This window comes from Coffea eugenioides, chromosome 3 (assembly GCF_003713205.1).
Source record: "Coffea eugenioides isolate CCC68of chromosome 3, Ceug_1.0, whole genome shotgun sequence".
NCBI lineage: Eukaryota > Viridiplantae > Streptophyta > Magnoliopsida > Gentianales > Rubiaceae > Coffea > Coffea eugenioides.
Genome location: NC_040037.1, coordinates 5,552,146 through 5,578,142, shown reverse-complemented (window position 1 = coordinate 5,578,142; position 25,997 = coordinate 5,552,146). Strand labels below are relative to the sequence as shown.

General features: G+C 38.8%; 1 protein-coding gene across 1 annotated transcript; it reads left to right on the top strand.

Annotated features, from left to right (window-relative positions):
* Positions 1-1,782: 1,782 nt before the first annotated feature.
* Positions 1,783-2,970, top strand: LOC113765834 (F-box/kelch-repeat protein At3g23880-like). The gene has a single exon (XM_027310081.1). It carries the CDS (start codon positions 1,783-1,785, stop codon positions 2,968-2,970), a length of 1,188 nt encoding a protein of 395 aa, XP_027165882.1.
* Positions 2,971-25,997: the final 23,027 nt, after the last annotated feature.

The window sequence follows — 25,997 nt, the reverse complement described above, 5'->3', positions numbered from 1 at the left end:
ATTTAATGGAAACAAAAACAAGGTCACTTATAGAATAACTAATTATGTCCTCAACATAATTCTAACATATTACAAATTAATTTTAGTTTGGTTTGAAAGATTTAAAGATGAATAGAAGAAGATGTAAGTTGAAGATTTAAATATAATAGGCATGAAATGGTAGTCCAACATTTGAGGGATGGGTTATTATATTAATGCAGCTAGTGAAATCTTTTAAGTTTAACAGTATTGATTTTTTTTCTTTTGTAACTTAGATTGAGATTTTAGAATTTAAGAACTAATGGTAGCGGTGGTCATGATGATAATGGTACTAATTTGAGATATAGGAATATGAAAGGTTTAAAATAGTAGAGATGAAGGTTGAAAGTAGGTTTGAGATTTTGTGCATATTCCATATATTTTTAAATGGAATTTTATAAGAAGATAAAATGAACTTCACAATTTTATGAGGGCAATTTGGGTTATTCATTCAAAATTTTGACCATTGAATAGTTTTTGTTACCAAAATGATAAATTCAAGGGAGGTATGTGTAATTTTTAAAACTTCAAGGGTACTAAGTGAAATTGTTAAAACTTCAAGGGAGGTTTCTGAAATTATTCCTTTATAATATTTACCACGTACGGCAAGTAATGATTTTCGCTGATCGTGAAACGGATGCGGATACCTATTTATTCCAATCCTATGTCCATATAAAATATGAGGTCGATTTTACAGCTTATAAACAAATGGACAATATTCTAAAAGTCGTAGAACTAGTTATGTGAATACTTATCTATTCATATCCTATGTCTATATAGAATATAAAGTCGATTTTACAGTTTATAAGCTGTCTGACTCAAATAGAATTAGTCACAAATAATAAAACGGATGCGGATATCTATCTATTCTATGTCCATATAGAATGTGAAGTCGATTTTATAGCTTATAAACTTACAGCTTATAAACAAATGGACAATATTCTAAAGGCCGCTAGAACTGGTTAATTTGACAGAAAATTTGCTCAAATTGAATGGAAATTGCCGGTGAAATCACTGATCACATCTCAAATGAAATTACTATAGACATACTAACAAGATTGTCTGTGAAGGCTTTGATAACCATCCGTGCCTTAGGTCCGAATATCGGAGGTGGCAATCGAGTCCATGCTAGAATCCAGTTTCAAAGTTATAAATACTTCATCCATCTAGTCATTTCACGTAATTGATTCTGTCCAGCCTCAAGTACCAACACTCTTTTAGTTGACCCGCTGCATTACTCGAATAGCAATCTCAAGAAATTAGGAGTTTTCTCCGAAACAAAAGAAAAGAATAAAATAAAACTAAATATGTAGGTATATTTTTTTTATAAAAAAAATACAAATATATTTAAAAAAATATTAAAATAGTAGAGTCTAGCCGCGATGCTGCCCATGGATGCTAAAGTTAGGAAATCTGCGACAGTGAAAGTTACTGTACATATTTATTATTAAAAGTTACTCTTCTTAACCTTGATTGTATAATTACAACCATGGAAGTTACTAATTGTTTTTTTGGGCCGAAAGTTACCAATTGTTCTCAACTTTGATTGTATTCTAATACAACTCAACGACTTGGTAATGTTCTTTCCTTATTTCATACATTCAAACTTTTGTATGCGCCTATGAATCTCAAATCAAAATCTGTGGTGCTATTGATTCATCCCCGTCAACGAGAGTGTCGTCTTCCAGACTCTAGATCCTTTGATTCCAGAAAACAATTTTGGAACTCCATTGGCATTGAAGCACATCTGTGATTGTGCCAAAGATGAGAAAAGGGAAGAGAAGCCGAGTTGCAAGACCGGAACACATTCCAGAAGACATCATCGTCGAGATACTTTCAAGGCTACCCGTGAAAACTCTCATGAAATTCAAAATAATCTGCAATCAATGGAAATCTCTCATATCCCACAAGATTTTCAGTCTTCGTAACGACGGAAGATGCCGTGAAAAACCCTTGTTTTTCTTCAGAAGGTTGAACAAGGATCTCACGGGAACCAAAGTCAGTACTTCCTGGTCACTAAACAGCGATCTCCATGTTGAAGAGTTTGATAACCCTTTCTCTGGGTACGAATTTCTTGGCTCTTGTGATGGTCTGCTGCTTTTTGGCTATGGGAAAAACATATTTTTATGGAACCCTTCCACTAGATATTCCAGAGCCGTTCACCATCTTCTTTCCTTGGGACATGGTTATCGCAGGGTGCTGGCATCTGGATTTTGTTACGATGATTCTGTTGATGATTACAAAGTAGTAATAATAATCTCTCAACCTAGGAAATCTGAACGAACAATATATGCCTTTGTTTCTCATCTAAAAAGCATAACTTGGACAAAAGTAATTTGCCCTTACGAGGTTCTCCGGACGGATTGGGTTGCTCCATTGGTGAGGGGAAATTTGCATATTTTAGCCCAAGAAAAAGAAGGAAAAAATGGTGGAAACCAACATCCAAATGCTCCACAGCAGTTGATTCTTTGCTTTGATACAAAAAGGGACGAATTCAAATTGTTGCCAAAACCAGACCCTAAGCATTACGAACAAAATCTTGTACATGGATTGGGCGTTATAGAGGGATGTCTTTGCATGGTTCGTCCGGATAAATATGGCAGGGAGCTTTTAACCATGAGGGAATATGGGGTGAAAGAATCTTGGACAATTTTGTTTACAATTGTAAACTCGCACTTGAATGCTCCAAGATATTCCTTGGTACCTGTGTTTTTGACGAATAAGGGGGAAGTTGTAATGGTGGAAAATCACCAAAAAGTACTGGCATACGATCTGAAAAGTAGAAATCTGCTTGATGTCAGGCAGCAAAAGTATCCCGAAAGTAGTCAATTGTTTGGTTTTCCTTACGTTGAAAGTGTGGCAGATGGGAATCAAGAAAGGCCACCGAGAAGGAAGAGAAACAACGACAGATTGGATGATTTTATTTACTTTAGTTATTTAGATCACCTTTAATTTGTTTCTTCATTTTTTATAAATTCATAACGCTATTTGAGACCTACGTATTCTTTTAGGGAAGACTGCATATGTCTTTATTCTTTGCTCTTTTTCGTTTTCCTTGAATGTTTGTAATCTTACCTTTATACGTGATGTTTTCATTTGTGGAATTTGTGATTTTCATTTTCTCAACACACGAATTATTCTCTTCAATTGCGTGGTTCAATAACTAATATCCCTAGTTTTTCCCCTTTAAAATTCATTCAAGTGCGACATAAAATTGTATTGTTTCTTGTAATTTGGTCCAATTTCGTGGTAAGGTGTCAAAATTTTGACAAATGCATCATATATCCACTTACTAGCTTTTTTCTCCACACTCCCTTTAGCTGAAGTAAATTAGGTGTAGGTAGTTTGGCAAATCAGTTCAAGAAGCTTCCAAACGGCACCTCTTCTTTGCAGTTGGGAATTTTCCTAATATGATGACCATAACTGGTCTTGAATATCTCAATCCAATGTCTCGTAATTTCTTATGTTTCCAAAAAGAATCTGTCTATTTCTTTTGGCAACAGATATTATAATTTGATTAGATTAAGAATTTCAAAAGGAACAGAATTAACCCTCAGAATTGCTTCTATTAACTAATCAAATTCTTAACTTGTCTTACATTCAAAGAAAGTTCCATGGCATGGACATTTAATTTTGGAGCCAGAGCCAAATTTGTCAGAGAATTTTCCGCCAGAACTCATTCTTGAGATACTCTCAAGACTACCAGTGGAGTCTTTATTGAGATTTAAGTCTGTTTCCAAGCAATGGCTTTCAACAATATCCGATAAGAAGTTCAATTTTGCTGGAAAAGAAGAACTTTTGCTCTTCTCGTCCAATAAGAAAACACCACCTAACTCTTTCTAAGACCATCAATTTGGTTTCCAATCCTCGTCCAATGGGCTAGATGAATTTGGACCCAAACCTGATATTTTTTAGGCCCTCAAAATGTGGTGCCCTATAGCCTGACAATAGCAAATGGTCTCAAACACCGCCCAGATAACGGTCTGCTTTACACACTGGATGGATTCCTTTAACGGTTTCATTGATTTTGATCCCAAGGCCCATGACTAGGGCTATAATCTAACAGTTGCTCGCAACCGAGCTAAATCAAGCTACTCGTGAGCAAAAATCAATCAAAAACTCGATTCGAACTCGGATTAATTGAATTCGAGTAGCACAATAGGCCAAGCAAATCAAATTCGAATATCTAATAGTAAGTTTCGAAAGCTAATCAAACCTTATCGAGTTATTTAATGTTTATTCTTTAATACATCATTATTATGAAATTACCTGACGCTATTATGAAATTACCTGAGCGTCTACAAGAGTGGTTAAATTTACAAAATGTTTTCGGTCATATGAAATTTTTTGAAGGGCGATAATGCCTTTTCGCTCAAAAATTATCAAAAAAATGAATCTCCAAATCTTCCTGACTCAAGCTTGATAAGGCTTGCATTGATTCAAGCACCATGCAAGTCGAGTTTGAGAGCTCTGAGTTCTGTTAGCAATGCATCGAGTTCGAGTTCAAGCTCCAGTAATATTACTCGCTCAAACTCAAGTATCTTTTCTGCATATCGAGACGAGTTTGAGTATAGTGATACTCGAACTTAATTCAACTCGATTACATTCCTACCGATAACATTTGAACATCGTGGCGCTATACAAGATCGTTTTGCTTGCCTGCAATGATAATTCGTGACGTGTCAAAGTAAATTACTCCTTTTCATTTTCTTATAAAATTAAATTTATTTATTCAAGAATAAAAATTTTAACAAATATTTTTCATAAAATACAATTTTTTCTCCTTTTTTACTTAATAAATAAAAGGTTTTGAATCCAAAATCTCAACCCTCCCCTTTTGAGAAATACTCAACTTACGTTTTTGTAATAACTAATGCTATGTCCAATCTTTTGTTGTTAAACTTTTGATATGTCAGATTTTTTAACGCTCCTAGTGATATAAGACAATACCGAAAAATCGTCAACCATCTGATAAAATAAGGCCTCCTTTCACAAAAAAAAAAAAAAGAAAGGAAAAAAAGGATAAAGGCTTTCTAGAGTTGATTTATTAAAATTCAATGTCGTTTCTCCAAATGACATCATCGATTGTAACAACTAGAACTTGCAATTGTTTCACAATGCTGTCATCCAACAACTAGAAGTTGCAAATTATGAAACCGAGTTTTATAAGCCACCATACTTTCCATTTTCTTTAACATGAATGGGAGATTCTTTATAGCCAAACATCTGTAACATTTGAGTCTATAACTTTAGTTATCGTGTCTGTTGAAAAATGAAACTCCATTTAGCCTATAACAATCACATATTATTTCCTCTTGGGATCAAAATGATACTTTTCATGATGTCACTGATTTAGTGCAAACACTGTAGTACTTCTAATGGTGATTCTCTACTTTACACACCACACCTAATCATGGTGTTAATGAAAATTTCATATTATATAGTGTCTACTTTGTGACTTCAATAATTCCCACAAATACTAACAATAATTGGTCAAATTCCAAGCCGTGGACCCAATTGCAACATCCTAAACCAAGTCCATACATTGAGGACGAATGGAGTCTGCTATGCTGCTCCTAGTAGAGATAATAAATTTGTATTGTTAGGTTAGGTGTTGAGGACTAAGCAAGTGTTTTGATAGACCCACCAATAAAAGACTTCAACATGTCCTGCTCAATTGGTTAACACTATTTGTAATTCTTCTTTTACTTGTTTGGTCTTGTGGTAGAGTCCCTATCAGTATTTGATAAAGCCTCCACTCGTTTGTACCAGTGGCCTTAACTTTTTCTTATTAGCCTTATAACGTACTAATGCATTTCAGTGTTCCCCACTCAAAAATGAGGTCGATTTGATCTTCTACTCTTGGTTTTTTTTTTTTTTTGTCCCTTCCCTTTCTTGCATATTTCTTGTTTATAGTGGATGCAAGCAAACGAAAAGACTTATCCCTTGTATAATAGTTTATAAACTAATGAAACATGCACTGTAGCGAACTAGCCGATCGGTATGCGTTAAAAGTTTAATTCCATATCCTCTTATTTCAACCTATACACACACTCACACACATGTATATGTGTATATGTAAATGTGTGTATATATATGTGTGTGTATGTATACATATATACATATATATATATCTGTGTGTATAAAATAAATTCTTACACAAACTTTTTGCACAATTTTTTAGGTGTTGCATCGAGCTTCTAAGTCCACAAAATTTATGCGCAAAATTAAACATATATGCGAATTCTAATGAATCAAATGGGTTCCAGCATATATAGGAATATAAATTCTCCATTGTTTATGATTTCACCAGCATCAGACACAGCTATTCCCTCATTACTTGCTATGTTGGGGACTAGGACCCATACGTAACACATTGTTCCCCCATTTTCGGTAGTCAAATTAGGATTAGTACCTTATGAGCCTAGCACCTGCTTCAGGCTGGGAAAGATTCAAGTACAACTGAGTAGAGTTGCGTTGTGACGTAATTTAAACCTGTTCAGATTCAGGGTTGACAAGAAGTTCTTCGAATCTGCGATCTAAAGCAAGTTATCCACACGTTGAGGATGATAAAAAGGCAAATGATAGAGTTATAGGTAAAGACATTATTGCAGGGGTGACAAAATTTCTGGTTCTTGGATTCTGATAGACATTATTGAGTCTTTATGATGTAAGGATTTCTACGATCAATCAAACAACTTGTCCAAGTAGTAGCACGCAGACAGTAAATGTGGCATTTTTTGGGCCTTTTCCATTCCATATTGGACTATCTTTTCTGTCAATATGGCCTCCAGAAGTGAAAGGTTCCATCTGGTTTGGTATAATCAATAGTTTTGATGGTAACATTTCAAACTTGTTCATGAAATAGTACTGTTTTAGCATTTTCTTCAACAATCATGGGGAATCTCTTACTCTTCCCAATCTCTAAAAGATACAGTGTTTATGAGGTGGCAATAATTTTGTGCCCTATCTTCATAGAACTACTTTTCAACATGATATCATAACTTCAAGCTTGTGGTTTTCTTTTCCTACTGAATGGGGAAGTTCTTACTTTCTTTGTAAAGATGTTTGAAACTATAAGCTTTTCCAGATGCCATTACCGGCTGAAGAGATATGGCTATTACTGTGCATTTCTTGGATTTATATTCTTCTATGTGCTGTTCATAAAGAACTTAAACCCTAATTGGTATAGAGAAAACATGTGTACTGATTTTGCAAATTTTTTTCCCCTTTGACATAACAAGTGTACTGATTTTGTAAATCAGAGTCAAATTGAATATCTGATTTATCAAACTCAAAGTTGCAAAAGGTTCTAGTAATTGAAGTTTTTGGATTAAACGTGTCAATTCAAGTTCATCCTTTACTAAATAGTTAATAGAGAAGAACTGGATTTGACTTGAATGAACTTTTATAAACTTTTGCCTTATCAAGCACAAGTTCAATCTTTCAAAAAAAAAAAAAAAAAAAGCACTCAGTTTCTTCGTTAGTTTAGGATATGCACATTGTATTTTGTGTAATCAATAAAATTCAAGAAGCTTGAGACTGACTTTAATGGTCTCACAGCCTCAGTCCTTAAAGAGTTAAATTCAATTATAACTTGAATAGCTCGAACTGTATCCCAACCCAGTCAAAACCAAGTTGATTAATCCAACTTTGGACTAATTAAACTGATTAATAGCAAAAAATTGTTTGTTAATTAATCGTACGTTAGTTAGTCCACGAAGCATAAGACTGGACCATCCAGGTGACGTATGAATTCTTGTAACACATTCAAATTTCTTGAAAATAGAAGTACAATAGGAGACATTTCGGACGGAGGAGTCGTAATCTGAGAGTTATGCAATTTCTTCTTGGATCAGATCAATCCCACATTCCCACTTGTTGTGGACTTCAGAGCTGTTGGACCAATAATCATGCTCTTAGGTTTATATTGTTAACAAGTTTTTTACCCGTTCGTTGAACGGGAATTTTCAAAAAATAATAAACTATTTAGTCAATTTTATAAAAATGTCGATATGAAATACAAACTTAATGTATATTTTATTATAACCTTTCTTAAGTATATTACTATATGCACATTGTAATATAAAATATTCTTATAATATAAATTTGAACATCTAATTCAGTAAATAATAATTCAAAAATGAAAAAATAACATTCGACAATACCATAACATTCAAAAACTTGAAAATAAATAAAAAGTACAGTAAATAATATCAAATAATATTCTACTCTTCAGAAACTTATTTTTGTTTTTCTTTTGTTTGAACATTCTCCTCGATTTGTCCATGCAAATCAGCATTTATTGATTTTCCATTATCAATGCATGATAGCAAAGCAGAATAACTAAGAATAAAAAAATAAATGATTTATCGCATTTAAGGCTGTGTATAACAATACATAAAGATTATAATTTAAGAAAGTAAAATAGTATATTAAATCTACCTTCTCATGCATATCTTTTTATGAGGATTCCCTTCCTCTGTGATTTTTGTTGAACCCTCTGATGAATGATTCAGATGAAGAGTATTGAAATGTTATTTATTAAAATCATCTATTATACTAATTGGGATCTGGGAAGAAGATGCTTCAAGTTGGTATTGGTTGTCAGTTCCGCCAATCTAATAATGATTTATCAAAATTAAAGGCAAAAATATTATGTGAGATATAATATGTGAAATATAAGAGAAATTTATTACTAATTCAAGATATATTACTAATCCTATGTGTTCATAAAAAAACAAACAGAAAATAAAAACAAAAAAAAACAAAATTCAAGATATGTTACTAAACTTTTATAATTGAAGATCAACATGCCTTTTAAAAAAAAATATGTATTGAAAGAAGATGTATCTGATAATCAAGAGGAGTGGAAACCCAAAATCGATACTTTAATGTGCCAACCGCATGTACTGAAAATACCTAACCATGAATTTGATGCTTGAAATCAATATATTAGAGGCTATATGTAGTGTAGGCATAAGAAATAAGAATTGATAAGAATATAAAGAGATGTTGATAAGAACATTAAAAGTATGTTTATCTTGATTTAAGTTGTTTAAGGTACATAACTTTGAGTAGGAAATAAGAATCCTATAATAGTAAGAATTCTTATAGGAAATAAAAGTGTGTTATCAAGACAGATTTTACCTACTTTGAAAGACCACCTCAACGATATCGAGTCCTTTAAGTGCATGGACTCCTGTGGCGTGGGTCCACACCCTAAATACTCCCCACATCTGAGCAGAGAAGTATTGTGAATCCTATAACCTAGCAATGAGTATAACCTGCATGTTTTGATTAACAACGAACGGATTTATAGGAATTTACAATCCGGTGCTCATATAGGAATTTATATTTGACCGTACGGGGCAAATACATATAGTTAATTGGATTCAATTAACTTTTTCTTTTCCATAAATTTCGTGTTATGCATTATGTCTTGATAACGCACTTAATAATAAAATTTATTAAGAATATTATTTCCATTCTTGTAGTGATAACAATTCTTATTTACTTTGGTTCCCTATACAGTACACAAATTATTGGCATGAATTTGGAGATATATTTAATAGAGATATTTATGTCTCTTTTATTTATATCGCATTACTTTTCAGTTCCTTTTTTGAGTAGGAAATAAGAATCATATAATATTAAGAATTCTTATAGGAAATAAGAATTGATATATATCTAAACAAAAAAGGAGCAAGCCACGTAAGAAACTACTTGCCGTCTCGTTAAGGCACGTAGGAAAGAGAAAATATGAAGGGATAAGAATGAGGATACGACTTTATTATATATATATATATATATGATTAACCTAGATGGTTGTGATATGAAGTTGGTAAGCAGATTGATAAACATATTGGCTAGTTTTCATTCTTTTCTATTCATTTTTCTCCTTAGATGAACAAATCAAGTAGTCAACCAATATGGTTTCTTGTTACATGTATAAATTAAAGTCATTATTGCCATATGACTAGCTTTTCACATTGCTAAACAGTGGACAATCTCAAAAGACTTGGTAATATAATTGCATTATTATAGCAAAGGATGCTCCCACCCTGTGAGAAAGATCTAAAACTTTTCTTGATTGGCAGTAGCATATTAATGGTAGAAACAGGCAATGCATAAAAATAATGGTAGGGTCATAACCTAATTCTTCTAATAATGTCAATTTAATACTTTATCAACATGCCTAGGACCACTACTATTTGCTTTCGTCATCTTTTCTTTAATTTCCTGATTTCCTTTCCTTTCATTTGGTGGAGATGTTGTCATATCAATGATGAATTCTTAGCGTACCATGACTTTTACTGGTGCACGCCCTCTTCTAGTCCAAGGAAAAAATGCACTTTTCATCCCCAATGTATGAGGTGTTGAACAATTTCATTCCTAAAATTTCAGTCAAAACACATTTCATCCTCATAATTTTATAATTTTGATAAATTTCATTCCTAAAGTTTCATGAAACACATTTCATCATCATATTTTCATAAATTTGATCAATTGAGGACAATCGAATGATTGTTAACCAATTTGAAGAATATCATCACATGACTAGTATGTCCTGTTAATAATTGTAATGTTAATACCTAATTCGGTCATTTATTAAATTACATAAATAATATTGAGTGTGTTCGGATAAGAGATTTTGTTTTTTAAATTTGTGATATGATATATGTGAGATAAAAAATAGATTGGATGATAGGTAAACAATTTGAAAAACACGTATATGATGCAACAAAACAAAATTTTGCTAATAAATGACAATCTAAACAATTCTTTCTTTCACGTTAATATTTTTCTCCAATTGGTTGCAATGGAATTATTTGAAAATTTTCTCCAATTGGCTATAATAGGGTTGTTTCTTCCCCATGATGTTGTTTCCTCTCAAACTTTTGTACAATTTGTGATTAAGAAGAGAGTAATACTGGCTAAAAATTGTTTTTTAAATAATAAAGTGAATTAAAAAATTATTTTTGAGTTTTTGTTGATCCAATGTTTTGTTGTATTTTACTAATCGGCATGCTATGGTCAAGTGATGATATTCCATTCAAATCGCTTGACAATCCATCAATTGTCCTTAATTAGTCAAATTTATGAAACTATTACAATGAAATGTGTTTGCATAAAATTTTAGGGACGAAATCGATCAAAATTATAAAATTATGTGGATAAAATGAGTTTTGACTGAAACTTTAGGGGCGAAATTGTCCAATACCCTAAACAATGAGGATGAAAAGTGCATTTTTCCCTCCAGTCTAATCACATTTGCTACCTGCATGAGATGAATAGCATATTCCTAGAACAAAATATAAGCCCCAATTCATGGAATAGCAAAGAAAAAGTATTAAAAAAAAAAAAAAAAAGGAAACTAATGCCTTTAAAGCAAGCAGAAGCATAATTCAAGAGTAAGAAGTAAATGGAGAAGAAATACTTCATGGGATAGTTGTTGCTTAGTGCTTCTTACTTCTAAACACCTTATCCTATCACAAATACGCTACTTTTAGGTGGTTCATGTCGTTAAGTCTGGTATTTGGCTTGACTCATGGCTTTAATTGGATAATATGCGTAATGAAATCATCAACCTCTTAGAAGTGTGAGAAAAAAATGAATTATGAGCATTTAATTAAGGAAGAAGTGGAGATAGACCTGCTTCATCTGAAAATATTATACTCGCAATATTCATACAAAATTCCCCAAAAAGTCATTTTGATAAGCATGAGACTGGAAGATCAAACCAAATTCATTTTGATGAAGATTGGTGTTGCTGACACTGGGTAGAAATATATTTAATTAGTCATATTACGTCAAATTGTGGAATTGGAAAACCATGTCTACCTTCTACAACTCAGGCGTTTCATTGTTTCTTTTCCGTTTAAAATTTCAGTACATGAATCGTGTCAAAAACGAGGGGGCTTAAACTTTACATCCCTGTGAGAGTGCCTAAACTACTTCTATCATACTACGGTGTCGTTTGCGAATGCGATGACTTATAAAGAACCATTTTTGACATAAGTATTTTTAATAAAAATGCTTTTGAATTACTAAAAATTAGGCTATTTAAATTACAGAAAATTAGTTACCAAACACTCTAAAGATACTTTCAGTACTTAAAAGCGCTCTTTTTGCAGATGCATTGCAATTCCAAATGGAGTCTACATCTTTTTGAGACTTTGACTTAAACAATTTTTTTTTTAAAAAAATAGCCAATTTAAAGTAATGGAGCACATTCATATTTTTATTTGACTTTTCCTTGTGATGACAGAAATAAAAAAAAATTACAAAGGAAACGTGAAATTAAGACACCATTAGCACGATAATCTTCTACTAGCCCGTAAGAATATCAAACCTTTTTTTTATGTACAAAGTAATAAGTTCATTAACCTTCAATGAAATCAGCCATTAGCTCGTAAGTATAAAGGCCTAAATAAGTCAATATATAACTAGAGTACCACAACAACTTGTTTCCCCTTAAAAGTCACATGATTTGGTTAACAACACCAAGTTTAAGAGGAGAAAGGCTCATAAACAAATGAACTAGAATTTGGTTCACGGGATAACAGTTGTAGGCGGCTTGGATATGAGAAATATAGCTTGCAAATCCAGATTTTCTTTCCTTCATTCCCTTGTTTTTTTAATCATTTGCTCACGGATAATGTTCTATGATGTGGATCTGACATAAAGGTGAATTCAAATTTAGCAAGGAAAAACTTTGCTTTACAGGAACAAGGCGTACAAAAATTTTCCATCTTCAGTACAATAAGATGCAATTGTGCAGCGATAGCTAACGCACTACAGCCACTGTTATGTGAATGAAATGTGTTTCTCCGACTGTCCAATCCCTTTGCTGACTTTCTTGAAAGAAGCTAAATGGATTACACAACATCAAGTAGTGCATTTTGTGCCCAAACTTACTTAATGAATAGAACAACCCCAAAACTACATGCGAAATTTGGTTGAAGAAAGAGACACGACACTAAATCTCTAGTTAATTAGTGTAAAGAGATTTACGAGTTAGTGGAAGAAAAAATTATAATTTTTGTCACAAAAAGCTATGCGTTTTGCCATGCATTTTGATGGAAAGATGACTTAGAAATGCCTTTTGCCTTCATACACTAGAAATAATAATTACCATTTCCAATGTACTAATTCTTTCGTGGAAAGCAGTGTACATGGCTAATGACAAAATATGCATGTATGGCTTTTTAATTTACTACTATTTGATTTTGATTTTTTTTCCCTGTCTCGTCCGGGAGAGGTCTTAATCGGATCTTGTCCCCTGACCCTTGTTGCTATGCGAGGGGCAATTTTCTCTTGTTTCTTTCAATAAGAGCTACCAAATGATTTCTGGTCTCAAAGGCCGCATTGTCGTTTGTACTCCATCTCCAAGTTTATAGCTCTTTTACTAAAAAATTGCTGTGCATATACAAAATAGATTGTACATTATTCCTTTTTTTGCCTTAGATTCTGATTACCAAACACATTTTTTCTCCTATTCTGTGACAAATTTACTTTTTATCTTCAATTCCATCCATCGATTTCCTCTTCTTCTGAATTTATTTGTTTCTTTGAATTTTTTCCCCCTTTCAGCTGCTTGATCCAAAGCCTTATGATTTATTCTATCTTTCACTAATTTGAAAATTTGTTAATCATCAGTCCATTCTGGATCGTTCACGTCATCAATGTATCAACTAATCAAATTTTTAATGCAAAACATGAAAGCTAATATTCATGACATGATTCCTTGAGACAGACATAATTATGGCCCTTGAAACAGAAGGGTCCCCTATGATTTTCTGCATGCCCTTAAATAAAAGACTCTAATTGTGAATGGTCTGAGACTCTTAGAGGAGGAACACAATAAAATGAAAGGAAGCAATTTTGCAACGTCATGCACACTCAATTTTAAAAGTTAATGCTATAACTATATCTTCGCTTAACCTTGATTATTCATGATGATGGTAATGATGAATCATGATCGATCATACAATGCCCACTAAGACCAGTACTTGTTATTTTGTGTCACCCTTTCATGCACCACTGTACAGAACAACAACCCAACAGTATGAAAAGAAATTCTCCGAAGCCCTTTATCAGGAATTCATGACCACCACCTCAGAGTTCCTATCAATCTCCATTACATTTCTTCTTTATGTATTTCTTTTTTTTTCTTTTCTTATGTGGATTATGGTAATGAATCTCTACACGTGTTTGAACTCACCAAACAAGTTTCCTAATTTATATCTTGTGCTGTGGCTAAAAAATTGCTGCTTTTCAGACTTGGCAGTAAGTGGTTAGTGCTAATTAGTTGTCGGTCTCTTAAATATGGAACTCTTCCAATCTCTCAATGACTTTTTGATTGCTATACTAATTGAACTTTGGCACATTGGGTTAATAGGTTAATTTTATGTTATCAAAGAACAACATGAAATAATGTAAAAGAAACAAAAGGGCATCACAAATTGGATTCCGCTTGGTGTTACAATGATTGTTTTTTTTTTTTTTTCAATTTTGGACGCAACATAAAGCATAGAAAGCATTTATGGTACATCAAACTTGTTAATCATTTCTGCATTCTACATTTAAATATTCGCTGACAGGAGTTGTCATTTTTTCCTAAAGTTTTTCCAAACGAAGTTGTAACTTGTACGATTTTAAATATGTTAGGTGTTCTTTATTGTGGACTTATCTAACCGGTGCAGCTTAAAATAATGGAGTAAAAGTAATAATAATGAGGACTCTCATGAACAAAGTCCAAATTTATTTTGACAACTTCATCATTTATTAAGATCTTCGAATATGAGAGGAAAGGAGTGTAAATGAGAGATTCTGAACTCGACACCTCCTATTTACACTAGAAAAAAAAAAGATTATTGACTTAAGTACAGTTGGTTCGACAAATAAAATGTTTATGACTTGAAGCCTTATTTGCAATATGGAATGGATGCTTCACAGTTATTATTTTAAATAGATAACGTCTCTTTCTCTATGTGATAATTATTTAGTAAAACAGATTTTGATCTTATAATGTTCATCAATTAACTCACAATTTAGCACATAGACTACTATAAGGTGTGTAACAGTAGCTCATCTTGGTAGCCCACCAAACAAACAGGACCCGACGTAAAGGTGTTTAGGCTAATGAATGAAATAAAGTAGCAAATTTGCATGGCTAAATAATTTTAGTAAGGAATATTCTCTTGTATCAGTATTGTACATAAAAGAATGATTCCATTTGCTTCCAACGTTGGGATCTCATCTACTGAAAAATATGGCAAGAATGTTCAATCCTAAAACGGTGCCCAGCTCCTAAATTGACCAAAATTTTCAATACCAAAGTGCCCAGCAATTTGGATGCTACAAGGCCTTCGTGCTATACATCTTTGTTTGTCAGGTGAACTTTTCTTTATTCTTCAACTAAAAATACAACATGATTCAGCTCTTCTATTAATTATTGTAGATTCTAGTCCTTTGGTTAAAACTTAAATAAACATGAACAAACAATAGTGGAAGTGTTTGGCACGTTAAATTTCCTTATTTTTTTATTTAATTTATAAAACATATGCAAAAGATATACGTGAAACATATATGAATAATCTAGAAATAGGCTTGTCTTTGAGTTTCTTTTCGTTGGTTCAGTCAACCAAAAGATGATTGTTTATTGATACAGCAAGTTATCATATATCGTTTCAAAAATGTGTTTTTCTTGGCCTTCAATGATATAATGTTGCAAAATAACATTTTTAATCAAATGAATATATATATTCTCGCATATATTAATAGGAACATATCTAATTCGTGCCATAGCATTAACATCAACGGGGCATCCACGCCAAACAAATTGAAAGCCCCCCTAATCACAAAAAAAAAAAAAAAAAAAAAAAAAAAGAGAAGTCCAGTATTCTAAAGCAAACTAGCTTCAAAGATCAATCAGTCATAGGGCAAAATACCTTATTAAGGAAATACAAACCAACTTTATGTTTAAGCTTCTTGTTCTATCGGTCACATTAAGTTCCTAACAAAGATAATTGAGGCTCCAAATACAGATAAGATTTTGCATTTTCAGTTGTCAAATCATGGTTGCATAAATTTTGTTTTTATCATTGTAAAATGCTACTCCTACTACAATCTTCCACCATTCAGTCATTTACAGGATGTATCCAAAATTACACCGTTTTCTCGACAGTCCATTTCACCAAAAAAAAAATCTTGAAACTGTGATCTTTGGAGGTGGACCAGTCAACTTTAAATAAGAGTAATCAAACTCCAAATTGTATTAGTCATGCCTGTTCTTTTGGGTTGCTTTTTTCTTTTAAAAAGGAGATATAATAGTGACTTCCTGAAATAAGAAAGAAAAGAAAAGCGTCTTAGGGATAGAACATTTCTTCACACAATCTGTTGACTAGATACATGAAAAGTAAGTAATTCTCGTGATGATCACTCTTATTCTTTCAAATAAAAATGGAATGTCTCACTAAAAGGACCAATAGTTTGAGAGTAACTTAATCCCCCACGTTATTATTATTATTATTATTTTTAAACAATCCTTCACGTTATCCTATATTTTTTTTTTTTTACCATTTCGAGATTTTTTTTTTTGGCTGGAAAGAAAAATTTTCAAAATGGTGTAATTTGTTACCGAATTGCTCATCAATTTTGCCATTGAAACCAAACAAGGAATAAGGCCCTAGTGATCAAAAAGTTGAATCAGGATTAGAACCTATTAATTCTCGGAGAAAAAGAATAGGAGAGGCCATTCATCAAGTCTTAAAGTTTGGGCAATGGCTTTTTGATGAAAATAAAGCATGTCTTAGCAATGTGCCAATTTTATGGGTTCCTCATAAATATTCACGTACTATTTCAATTTATGTTCTAATGGTCCATTTTTAACATTTTGGAAAGAGTTCTTGGTTCTATGTATAGTAATAGTCTTTTGGGCATTTGCAACTTTCAAGCAAACGGTCCTAGATGGTCCTGGACATTTATGTAGTCTAGCAACGTATTGTTGTAACATGTAAGTAGGGGTGTTCACGAATCGAGCCGCTCACGATCAACTTGTAAGTAGGAGTGTTCACGAATCGAGCCGATCGCCAGCTCGAGCTCGAGTTTAAAAACATTAAACTCGTTGGCTCGCGAGTTCAATTATATATTTTTTTTTATTTTTTATTTTTTATTTTAATAGTAAAATTACACATATATCCCTAATATTTTATTATTTGTTAAAAAATTATTATTTTATTCTTTTTAAAAATAAATAATTTTTTTTAAAAAAAATAAATTTTTTATTTTTTTTTTATTTTTTAAGCTCGAACTTGAACTTGACATTTTGAGCTCGTCGAGCTCGAGCTCGAGTTCGAGTTTCACAAAATTAACTGGAGGCTCGACTCGATTAAGCCAAAGTTCGGCTCGACTCGACTCGTTTGCACCCCTACTTGTAAGGACCAACATCCTTTTATTACTTCACTGGTTTTCACCGCGCATGCGACAGCAGGTTTGTTTACCTAATCCTTCAGCATTTTCCAGCATTAATGCATCAAGCAATTGGATTTTGCTAGAAGCCTACATGTCTAGTTCCAGATACTTTCATTGCTAGTTCCCATAAAGAACGCCACATTAATTTCTTCAAAAATGCACTTTCAATTTGCATATGTATGGCTGTTACTAGGTCACTCGCAAAATAGCTTACATGTTGCAAACGCCAGACAGGCTATTGTTAATATTTCACTTTGTACCATCAATAGATGATTAACTAATTCTTACTTAATTGCATCAACTTGTGTTTTGGACCGATTAACTTTTGATAATAACAAATCGATCTCTCGAATGAGGAGGCTGAAATGCCACAATCTGCTAGGTAATTTCCATCGGTCCCTATTTAAAAGTCACATGTCTAGTACAAAGCAATTTAATTAGGGTTTTGTTTCGTTATTCCTTTACTTTTTTTTTTGTTTGGTACAATAAATAGAGCTCTGTTTTGTATGAATACTAGGTGTTATTTTCCAATTTGCGTGAAAAAATGGTCCATAAAGTCCTAGTCCGTAAACCTAGTATTAGATTTGCAGCATCGTACTGTTTTAACAACTCACTGAATCTTAATCACTATGGTTGGCCAAATGGTCAGGAGACAAGTTGCATTGTTGTGCTGTCCTAACAATTCATTGGATGATTCCTCACAAGTTGCAGCATCAATTTTACTCTATACATAATAACCTCATATTGGGTGCAAAAAACATCATAATCTAATATGGCGTATACATGCATGCATTGCTATCTGACAAGAAATAAAACAGTAAAGCATTTTAAGACAGGATAACAGTTGAACTCAGTAAACGATTCAGAAGAGTTAATACAGGCTTATGACTCCAAAATTGTTCCATTTTTTGGCCTCCTTTTACATATGCAATATGCGGTTTTCGTAATTCTAGGTTTCTACTAGAATTGAAGCCATCGGAGATATGAATAATGCTAGGATGCCAGCTGAAATACAATTAATGTGTCAAATATTTTTGTGTTAAAAAAAATTCTTGACAACTAATAACTTTGTATGGGAAAAAAAAAAGGCAACATAGGGTATGTGAAGAGGTGATTTTTGGTGGGTAGTTGAACCGACCAAAATCAGGCTCCTCTGAGATGAAGTGATGTGTATTCTCGTGTCCGAAGTGAATGGCGGGGCTTCTCCCTTGGGATCACTCCGACGATCAAGTTAGTATGAGAACGAGAGAAAAGCAGTAGTATTGTCAAATGAATAGTATGCTTACTTGCGAAATGTACAGGAGGGGTATTTATAGAGTGGGAGTGGAGGTCAGGGCGGAGGGTTCATGCTGGTGGGACCCACGTCCTGACATTACGGCTCTGTTCCCTGCCAGGAGGCCTGACTCTGACACTGTAGCCGCCTGGGCTGGATGACGGGGTTCCTGCGCAGTAGTCATTAAGGTCACCCAGTGCTTTTCAGATAAAGCACTGGTCCTGGGTGTTGTCAGGGGTGTTGACATCATCAGCGTCTAGCCGAGGTGACAGCCAGAGGTGCAGAGGTCATCCAAGTAGGAGACCATGGACCGAGCCGAGCTCAGGGTCCGGATCGGGGAATGACTGTGTTCGTGTAGAGACGAAACGAGGTCACCTCGGCAACAAGGTACTGCCGAGGTGAGCACCCTCAATAAGCCCCCCAAGCCTCGGGAGCTCCGGGCTAGGGAGGTACCGAGGCTTCCTTGTGCCGAAGTCATGAAGAGTCGGGGTCCCGAAACTGCTCCGGAAGATGCGGGGACGGGACACGTGGGCGAGTCAGTGGCCAGGACGTGGCCACTGGTAACCGTCGCGTCGTGAAGTAGTGGGACGTTTCGTGCAGATGGAGTGTCAGTTGAAAGGACGAGTCATTAATGAGGAGAGAGAGGGGCACGTCCTTTTGAATTCGAACGTGGTTGCCTTTTCGCATTCTTGCCGCCTCTTCGGTTTCCCCCCGACTCCCTATAAATAGGGGGTCCTTTTCACCATATGGCCCATCACTTTCTTACTCAATCTCAGACTTGTAAAATTCTTGAGCGTCGCCGAGGTCAGTCCAGCCAGCCGAGATATCAACCGAAGTCATCCACTTCGTCAGATTCCGTAGTCAACAGTAAGTATCTTTCTCTTCATCTCATCATTCATTCATGGCCAAAACGGCTAAAACCCACAAAGAAACTGTGAAACCGAGCTACCAGGCCGAGAAGGTGCCGGACACTTCGGAGGAAACGGCTTCGTCCAGCTCTGGGGGATCGATGTCCGGTGCTGCGGAGGGTTCAGCCGAGGTGGAGATCGTCGAGGCAGCCTCGGTGTCAGAGTCATCCGAGATGAGTGAAGCGGGTTCCGAGGTTGTCTTCAATAACGAGTTCGGACCTCAGATACCCCATGATGAGGGAGTACTGGAGCCAGTAGCTCCGAAACACGCGGACAAAATTGACTTCGGCAAGATGCCGAAGTTCAGAAGTCGAGTGGGGGAAGACAGGGCTCACAAGGTGATAAGAAAGTACCCTTTCAGGCCGGGGTACATCATCACCTCGCCCGGACCAGATGACTCAGCCGAGAAGCCCCCCATGGGGACTGTGGCAGTCTACATCCAGCAGCTGGAAGCCGGGCTGAGGATGCCGACGTCGAGGTTCTTCAGGGACACACTTCGCCACTTCGGCATGAGGATTACTCAGCTCGTCCCAAACGCGGTCCGCATTCTCGTAGGTTTCGAGATGCTGTGCCGACATCAAGAGGTGACCCCGACCGTGGACCTCTTCCGCCGATGTTACACCTTCAAGGCACATGGGACAGATAAGGGATGGTTCTATGTCTGCAATCCGAACAAAACCATCCCGAAACTAGTCGTCGGCGCCCCCAGTTCAATAAAAAATTGGAAGCGTGACTTCATCTTCGTCTCGGCCGTGGACTTCCCACGGGGCTTTTGGTGGAAGCCCATCAAATCGAAGGCCGACGCCTCCGCGGGGGATCTCGAAAAGGAGTCCTTCCAGAAATTGATGGGGTCCGGACTTCGGATCTTCAGCTTGGACAACCCCGAGGCCGTGCTGGTCGATGGGGGAATTAGCCGAGCTTTACTGCCTCCCAACAAGACTCCCTTCTTTTCCATTAAACTTAAGAAACCCTGTAATTTTTCTTTCATGGCTTTTTCTTTTACCTCGGCTATAGCAAATGATAATATTTGTTCTTTGTGCAGTGACCAAACTGTCCGATATCATCACGTCGAGCTCAGGTGCCGAGGTGGCAAAGAGGTCGACAAGGAAGAGATCGGGCGAGACATCGGCGCCTCCGCCCAAGAAGAAATCGCAAGGGCAGTCCTCTAAGACCTCGGCGGAGAAGACCACCCCCACCACGGCAGCCCAGAGCAGCTCGGCGGCTGCGGCCACAGGGTCCGCCTCTTCGGTGCCAGAAGGGGTGCCAATAGTGGTGACCACGGCACGTCCACCTCCACATGGCCGAGGCAAACAGTTGAAATCTCCGGTCAACGCGGTGACGGCGTCCTCACTATGGAACCGTTACCAAAGCCCCCCGGTGTTTTCTGGGAAAGAAAAATCTCACCCCGGCGAGCATTGGTGTCCGGACTGGTCGCTCAAGGTCAACGACCGATGCAGCCACCCTCGGGTTGCCCAAGACCTGGTGATGCAGTCCACCTTGCCGAGAGACTTGGATTTCACCAGGAAGCTGACTCCGGCCGAGATGCTCCAAAGCGTCATGGTGACCACGGCCTCCAACACAGCCTTTGTGGCCGAGATGGCACATCGGTACTGTGAGTTGCTTGAGGAGCAAGACACCGGCAAACTGCAAGATCAGATTGCCAAATTGAAGAAAAAGCAAGTAGTGTCTGAGTCCGAGAAGTCCGAGTTTCAGAGACGGCTTCAAGAGGCCGAGACTAAGGAGGAAGAGTCCGAGGCCACTATCAATAGTCTGAGGTCGGCTCTGGAGGAAGAGCAGAAGAGGTCGGAGGAGGCGAAGAAGACCCATGAGCAGGCTCTCGAGAGCGCAAGGATCTCGGCTGTTGAGGATTTTCGGAGGTCCGAGACCTTCCTTGGGGATCTCGGCCAACTGACGAGGCCGAGCTTCATGCTTGGCTTCACGTCGGCTATTGATGAGGCCGCGACTCACCTCTCCTCCGAAGCTTTGGAGTCTTTGAAGAATAGTGCCAATTATAATGAAGACTCCAAGGAACTGTGCGATCGGATGGCCGATGGCATTCAGGCTGGAAGGAACTTGGCCGAAATCCAAGATGAGTTCAACAAATGGCTAGCTGAGCTCGACGAGGCCTTTGAGGAGGAAGGAGGAGAAGAGGCTGGGGGCGACGTCGGCGAGGAAGAGCAAGGAGTAGGAGAAGAGGCTCACCCCGACGGGGAAGAAGCCGCGGAGGCAACTGGCCAAGAGGGAACCGAGGCGGAGGCTTAGCTTATAGGGTTTTAAATGTAAAACCGAGGTGGGAGATGCTTAGCAGTACTCCTGACCTCGGTCTTTGTCTTCTTTTTGTAATGCCTCTTCTTATTTGAATGAAAGGTCTATTTCTTCGTACTTCGGCTCCTTTAGTTTCTTGATTCGTCCCCTATTTGTCCCCCTTATTTTTTAATAGCAGATGTATGCATCTCAGTATTGAAAAATAACTAAGTAGCTGAAGTGATAACTTAGTAAAAACTTCAAACATAATACAGTCTGAGGTTCTCGGCATGCCAAGTCCTCGGCACTAGAGAGCCATCTCGGTAACTCAGTTTACAATACCCACTTAGACTAGATCCCACAACTCGGTAAGGACCCTCCCATTTCGGACCTAATTTCCCTTGTGGTTCTGCTCGGCTGACCGAGTTTTTTCTAAGCACCAAGTCTCCTGGCAGGAATCGCCGATGCTTGACGCGGGCATTGTAGTAGTGGGCCAGGGTGTTCTTGTAGGAAGCAATCCGAGCTGAGGCAATGTCCCTTTTCTCGTCGACGAGGTCGAGATCCAACTGTCTCTCTTCTTCGTTCACCTCGGCTACATAGGCTGTCAGCCGAGGATTGGGTGTAAGGATCTCAGCAGGGATGACAGCCTCAGCTCCATAGGTCAAGGAGAAGGGCTTCTCTTGCGTGGAAGACCTCGGCGTTGTCCGATATGACCACAGAACACTGGGGAGTTCCTCAACCCAAGACGATCCAACTCGGTGCAGTCGGGTCTTGAGGCCATGCAAGAGAGTTCGGTTGAAATTTTTCGCCTGACCATTGGCCTGAGGGTGGCCTACCGAAGTGAAGTGTTGTTTGATGCCGAGGTTCTCACACCAAGTCTTAAATGGGTTCTCGGCAAACTGTCTTCCATTGTCCGAGATGATGATCTGAGGTATGCCGAAGCGGCAGATAATGCATTTCCAAAAGAATTTTTAAATGGCCAGCCATGTGATGGTCCGTAGGGGCTCGGCTTCAACCCACTTAGTGAAATAATCCACAGCGGTTACCAGGAAGGTATAGCCCCCGACCGCTTTAGGGAAAGGACCGATGATGTCTGTCGCCCATTGCTCAAACGGCCAGGATGAGGTGATTGGAACCATGAAATTCGAGGGTTGGTGAAGCTCAGGGGCGTGGGCTTGGCAGGATGGGCAACTGAGAACAAGATTTTGGGCATCTTGTCGAATGGAAGGCCAGAAATATCCAAGAAGTAAGGTCTTCCTGGCTAACATCCTGTGGCCGACGTGAGCTCCGCACAAGCCTTCGTGTATCTCATGGAGGACCTAGCGTCCTGCCTCGGGTGTAACGCACCTCAGCCAGGGGCCAAAGTATGAGCGTTTATACGGTTCTCCATCGCGGAGCGCGTACCGAGCAGATTTGCGTTGTATTTTCCTTGCCTCGACTCGGTCCTCGGGGAGGATCCCCTGCCTTAAAAAAAGGATGAACGGGTTCATCCAAGTATCTTCCGAGTGCACGGGGCAGGCCACCTCTTCCATGTATCCCAACTCGCTCAGCACTTCCACCAAGATGGTCTTGTTGAGGTCAGAGAATGAGGTGGAAGCCAGCCCGGATAAGGCGTCAGCCCGCCTATTCTGGGAGCTGGGGATTTTTTGGATCTCGAAAGACTCGAAGTACGCGATGAGTTGGTGGACTTTGGATAGATACCGTTGCATTGTTTCGTCCTTGGCCTCATACTCACCAAGGACTTGGCAGACTACGAGTTGGGAGTCGCTGCGGACGTGGATCCGCTGTGCACCAAGCCTGCGGGCTAATTGGAGCCCCGCAATCAAGGCCTCATACTCGGCCTCATTGTTGGTGGCCGGGAAGTCAAAGCGGAGGGCGTATGAGCACACTTCTCCCTAGGGGCCCTCTAGGAGCAGTCCTGCTCCACTTCCATCCCCATTAGAGGATCCGTCCACATACAACATCCACAGGTGTGTGGTGGACACTTCGGCAATGGCGGAAATGGAGTCTCGACCTTCCGTGAAGGTGAGCTCGGCCAAGAAGTCGTCTAAGGCTTGAGCTTTTATGGCGGTGCGCGGCTCATACGACAGGTCGTACTCCCCCAACTCAACGGCCCACTTGGTGAGGCGCCCGCAGGCCTCGGGCCGCACCAGTATCTGTCGGAGAGGCTGGTCGGTCCTGACGGAGATGGGATGAGCTAAGAAATAGGGTTTCAACCGCCGGGCGGCGTGAACTAGTCCTAGCACAAGTTTTTTCACTTGAGTGTATCGAGTCTCCGGCCCACGGAGAACTCGGCTGACATAGTAAACTGGCACTTGGGTGCCCTCATCCCGGATAAGAACAGCGCTGACAGCCTCGTCGGCTGCGGAGAGGTAGAGGTAGAGCTTCTCCTCGGGCCGAGGTGAAGCGAGAGTGGGTAGGTGATGGAGGTATTGCTTCAGCTTGTCGAAAGCAGCCTGGCACTCTTCCGTCCAGGCAAACTGATCAGCCTTCTTGAGCACCTTAAAGAAGGGCAGAGCTTTCTCAGCTGATTGGGACAGGAAGCGATTCAGCGCGGCCAGGCGTCCATTCAGCCGTTGGACTTCTCGGATGTTCCGAGGTGGGGACATGTCCTGAATGGCCTTGACCTTGTCGGGGTTGGCCTCGATTCCCCGGTGGGAAACCAGATACCCCAAGAATTTTTTCGAGGTGACGCCGAAGACGCACTTCTTGGGATTCAGCTTCATCCTCGATTCTCGCAGGACACTAAAGAGATGATCCACGAGGTCCAATATCCCACCTGGCTGTCCAACCCAGTCATGGTCAAAAAGGACACCGGTGGATGGAGAATGTGTGTAGACTTCACCGAACTCAACAAGGTCTGCCCCAAAGATTGCTATCCTCTGCCGAGGATAGACGCCCTCGTCGACTCGGCGATGGGGTATGTAGTCCTCTGCTTCCTAGATGCCTTCAAAAGGTATCATCAAATAGGAATGAATGAGGAGGACCAAGAGAAAACGGCGTTCTACACCGACCGAGGTACTTATTGTTACACTACCATGCCCTTCGGGCTAAAGAACGCCGGGGCGACCTACCAAAGGCTGATCAACCGACTCTTCAAGAATCAGATCGGCCGCAATGTGGAGGCCTATGTGGATGATATCCTCGTCAAAAGTCTCGCCACTTCATCCTCGAGTCTCGCAAGACACCAAAGACTTCCCTCACGTCTGACAGAAAGGATGAAGTGGCGAGACTTTTGACGAGGATGTCATCCACATAGGCCTCCACATTGCGGCTTATCTGATTCTTGAAGAGTCGGTTGATCAGCCTTTGGTAGGTCGCCCCGGCGTTCTTTAGCCCGAAGGGCATGGTAGTGTAACAATAAGTACCTCGGTTGGTGTAGAACGCCGTTTTCTCTTGGTCCTCCTCACTCATTCCTATTTGATGATACCCTTTGTAGGCATCTAGGAAGCAGAGGACTACATACCCCATCGCCGAGTCGACGAGGGCGTCTATCCTCGGCAGAGGATAGCAATCTTTGGGGCAGGCCTTGTTGAGGTCGGTGAAATCTACACACATTCTCCATCCACCGGTGTCCTTTTTGACCATGACTGGGTTGGACAGCCAAGTGGGATATTGGACCTCGTGGATCATTTCGGCCGGCAAGAGCTTGTCGACCTCATCCAATATGGCCTTGCTACGTTCGGGGCCGAAGTGCCTTGGTTTTTGCCGCACAGGTCGGGCCTGTGGGTTAACGTTGAGTTGGTGAGTCATGAGCTCGGGTAGCACTCCGACCACTTCATCTGCGGACCACGCGAAGACGTCTTGGTGGTCCTTGATCAGGGAGATCATTTCTTCTTTCAGGGGTGAGGGGAGTCCGGCCCCTACTTGGACCACTTGGTCAGGTTTCGCCTCATCCAAGACCACTTGTTCCACCTCATCCCCGGGCTCAAGCCTGTTGGGCTCTCCTGCCCTCTGAGGGTCGACGCAGTCTATGGAGAGGACCGCGGGCCTCTTTTCTTCTGACCTCGACGAGAGCCGGGGTGTGACTGCTGCTTGAATGGTAGCGAGGTAGCATTCTCGGGCGGCGCCCACAT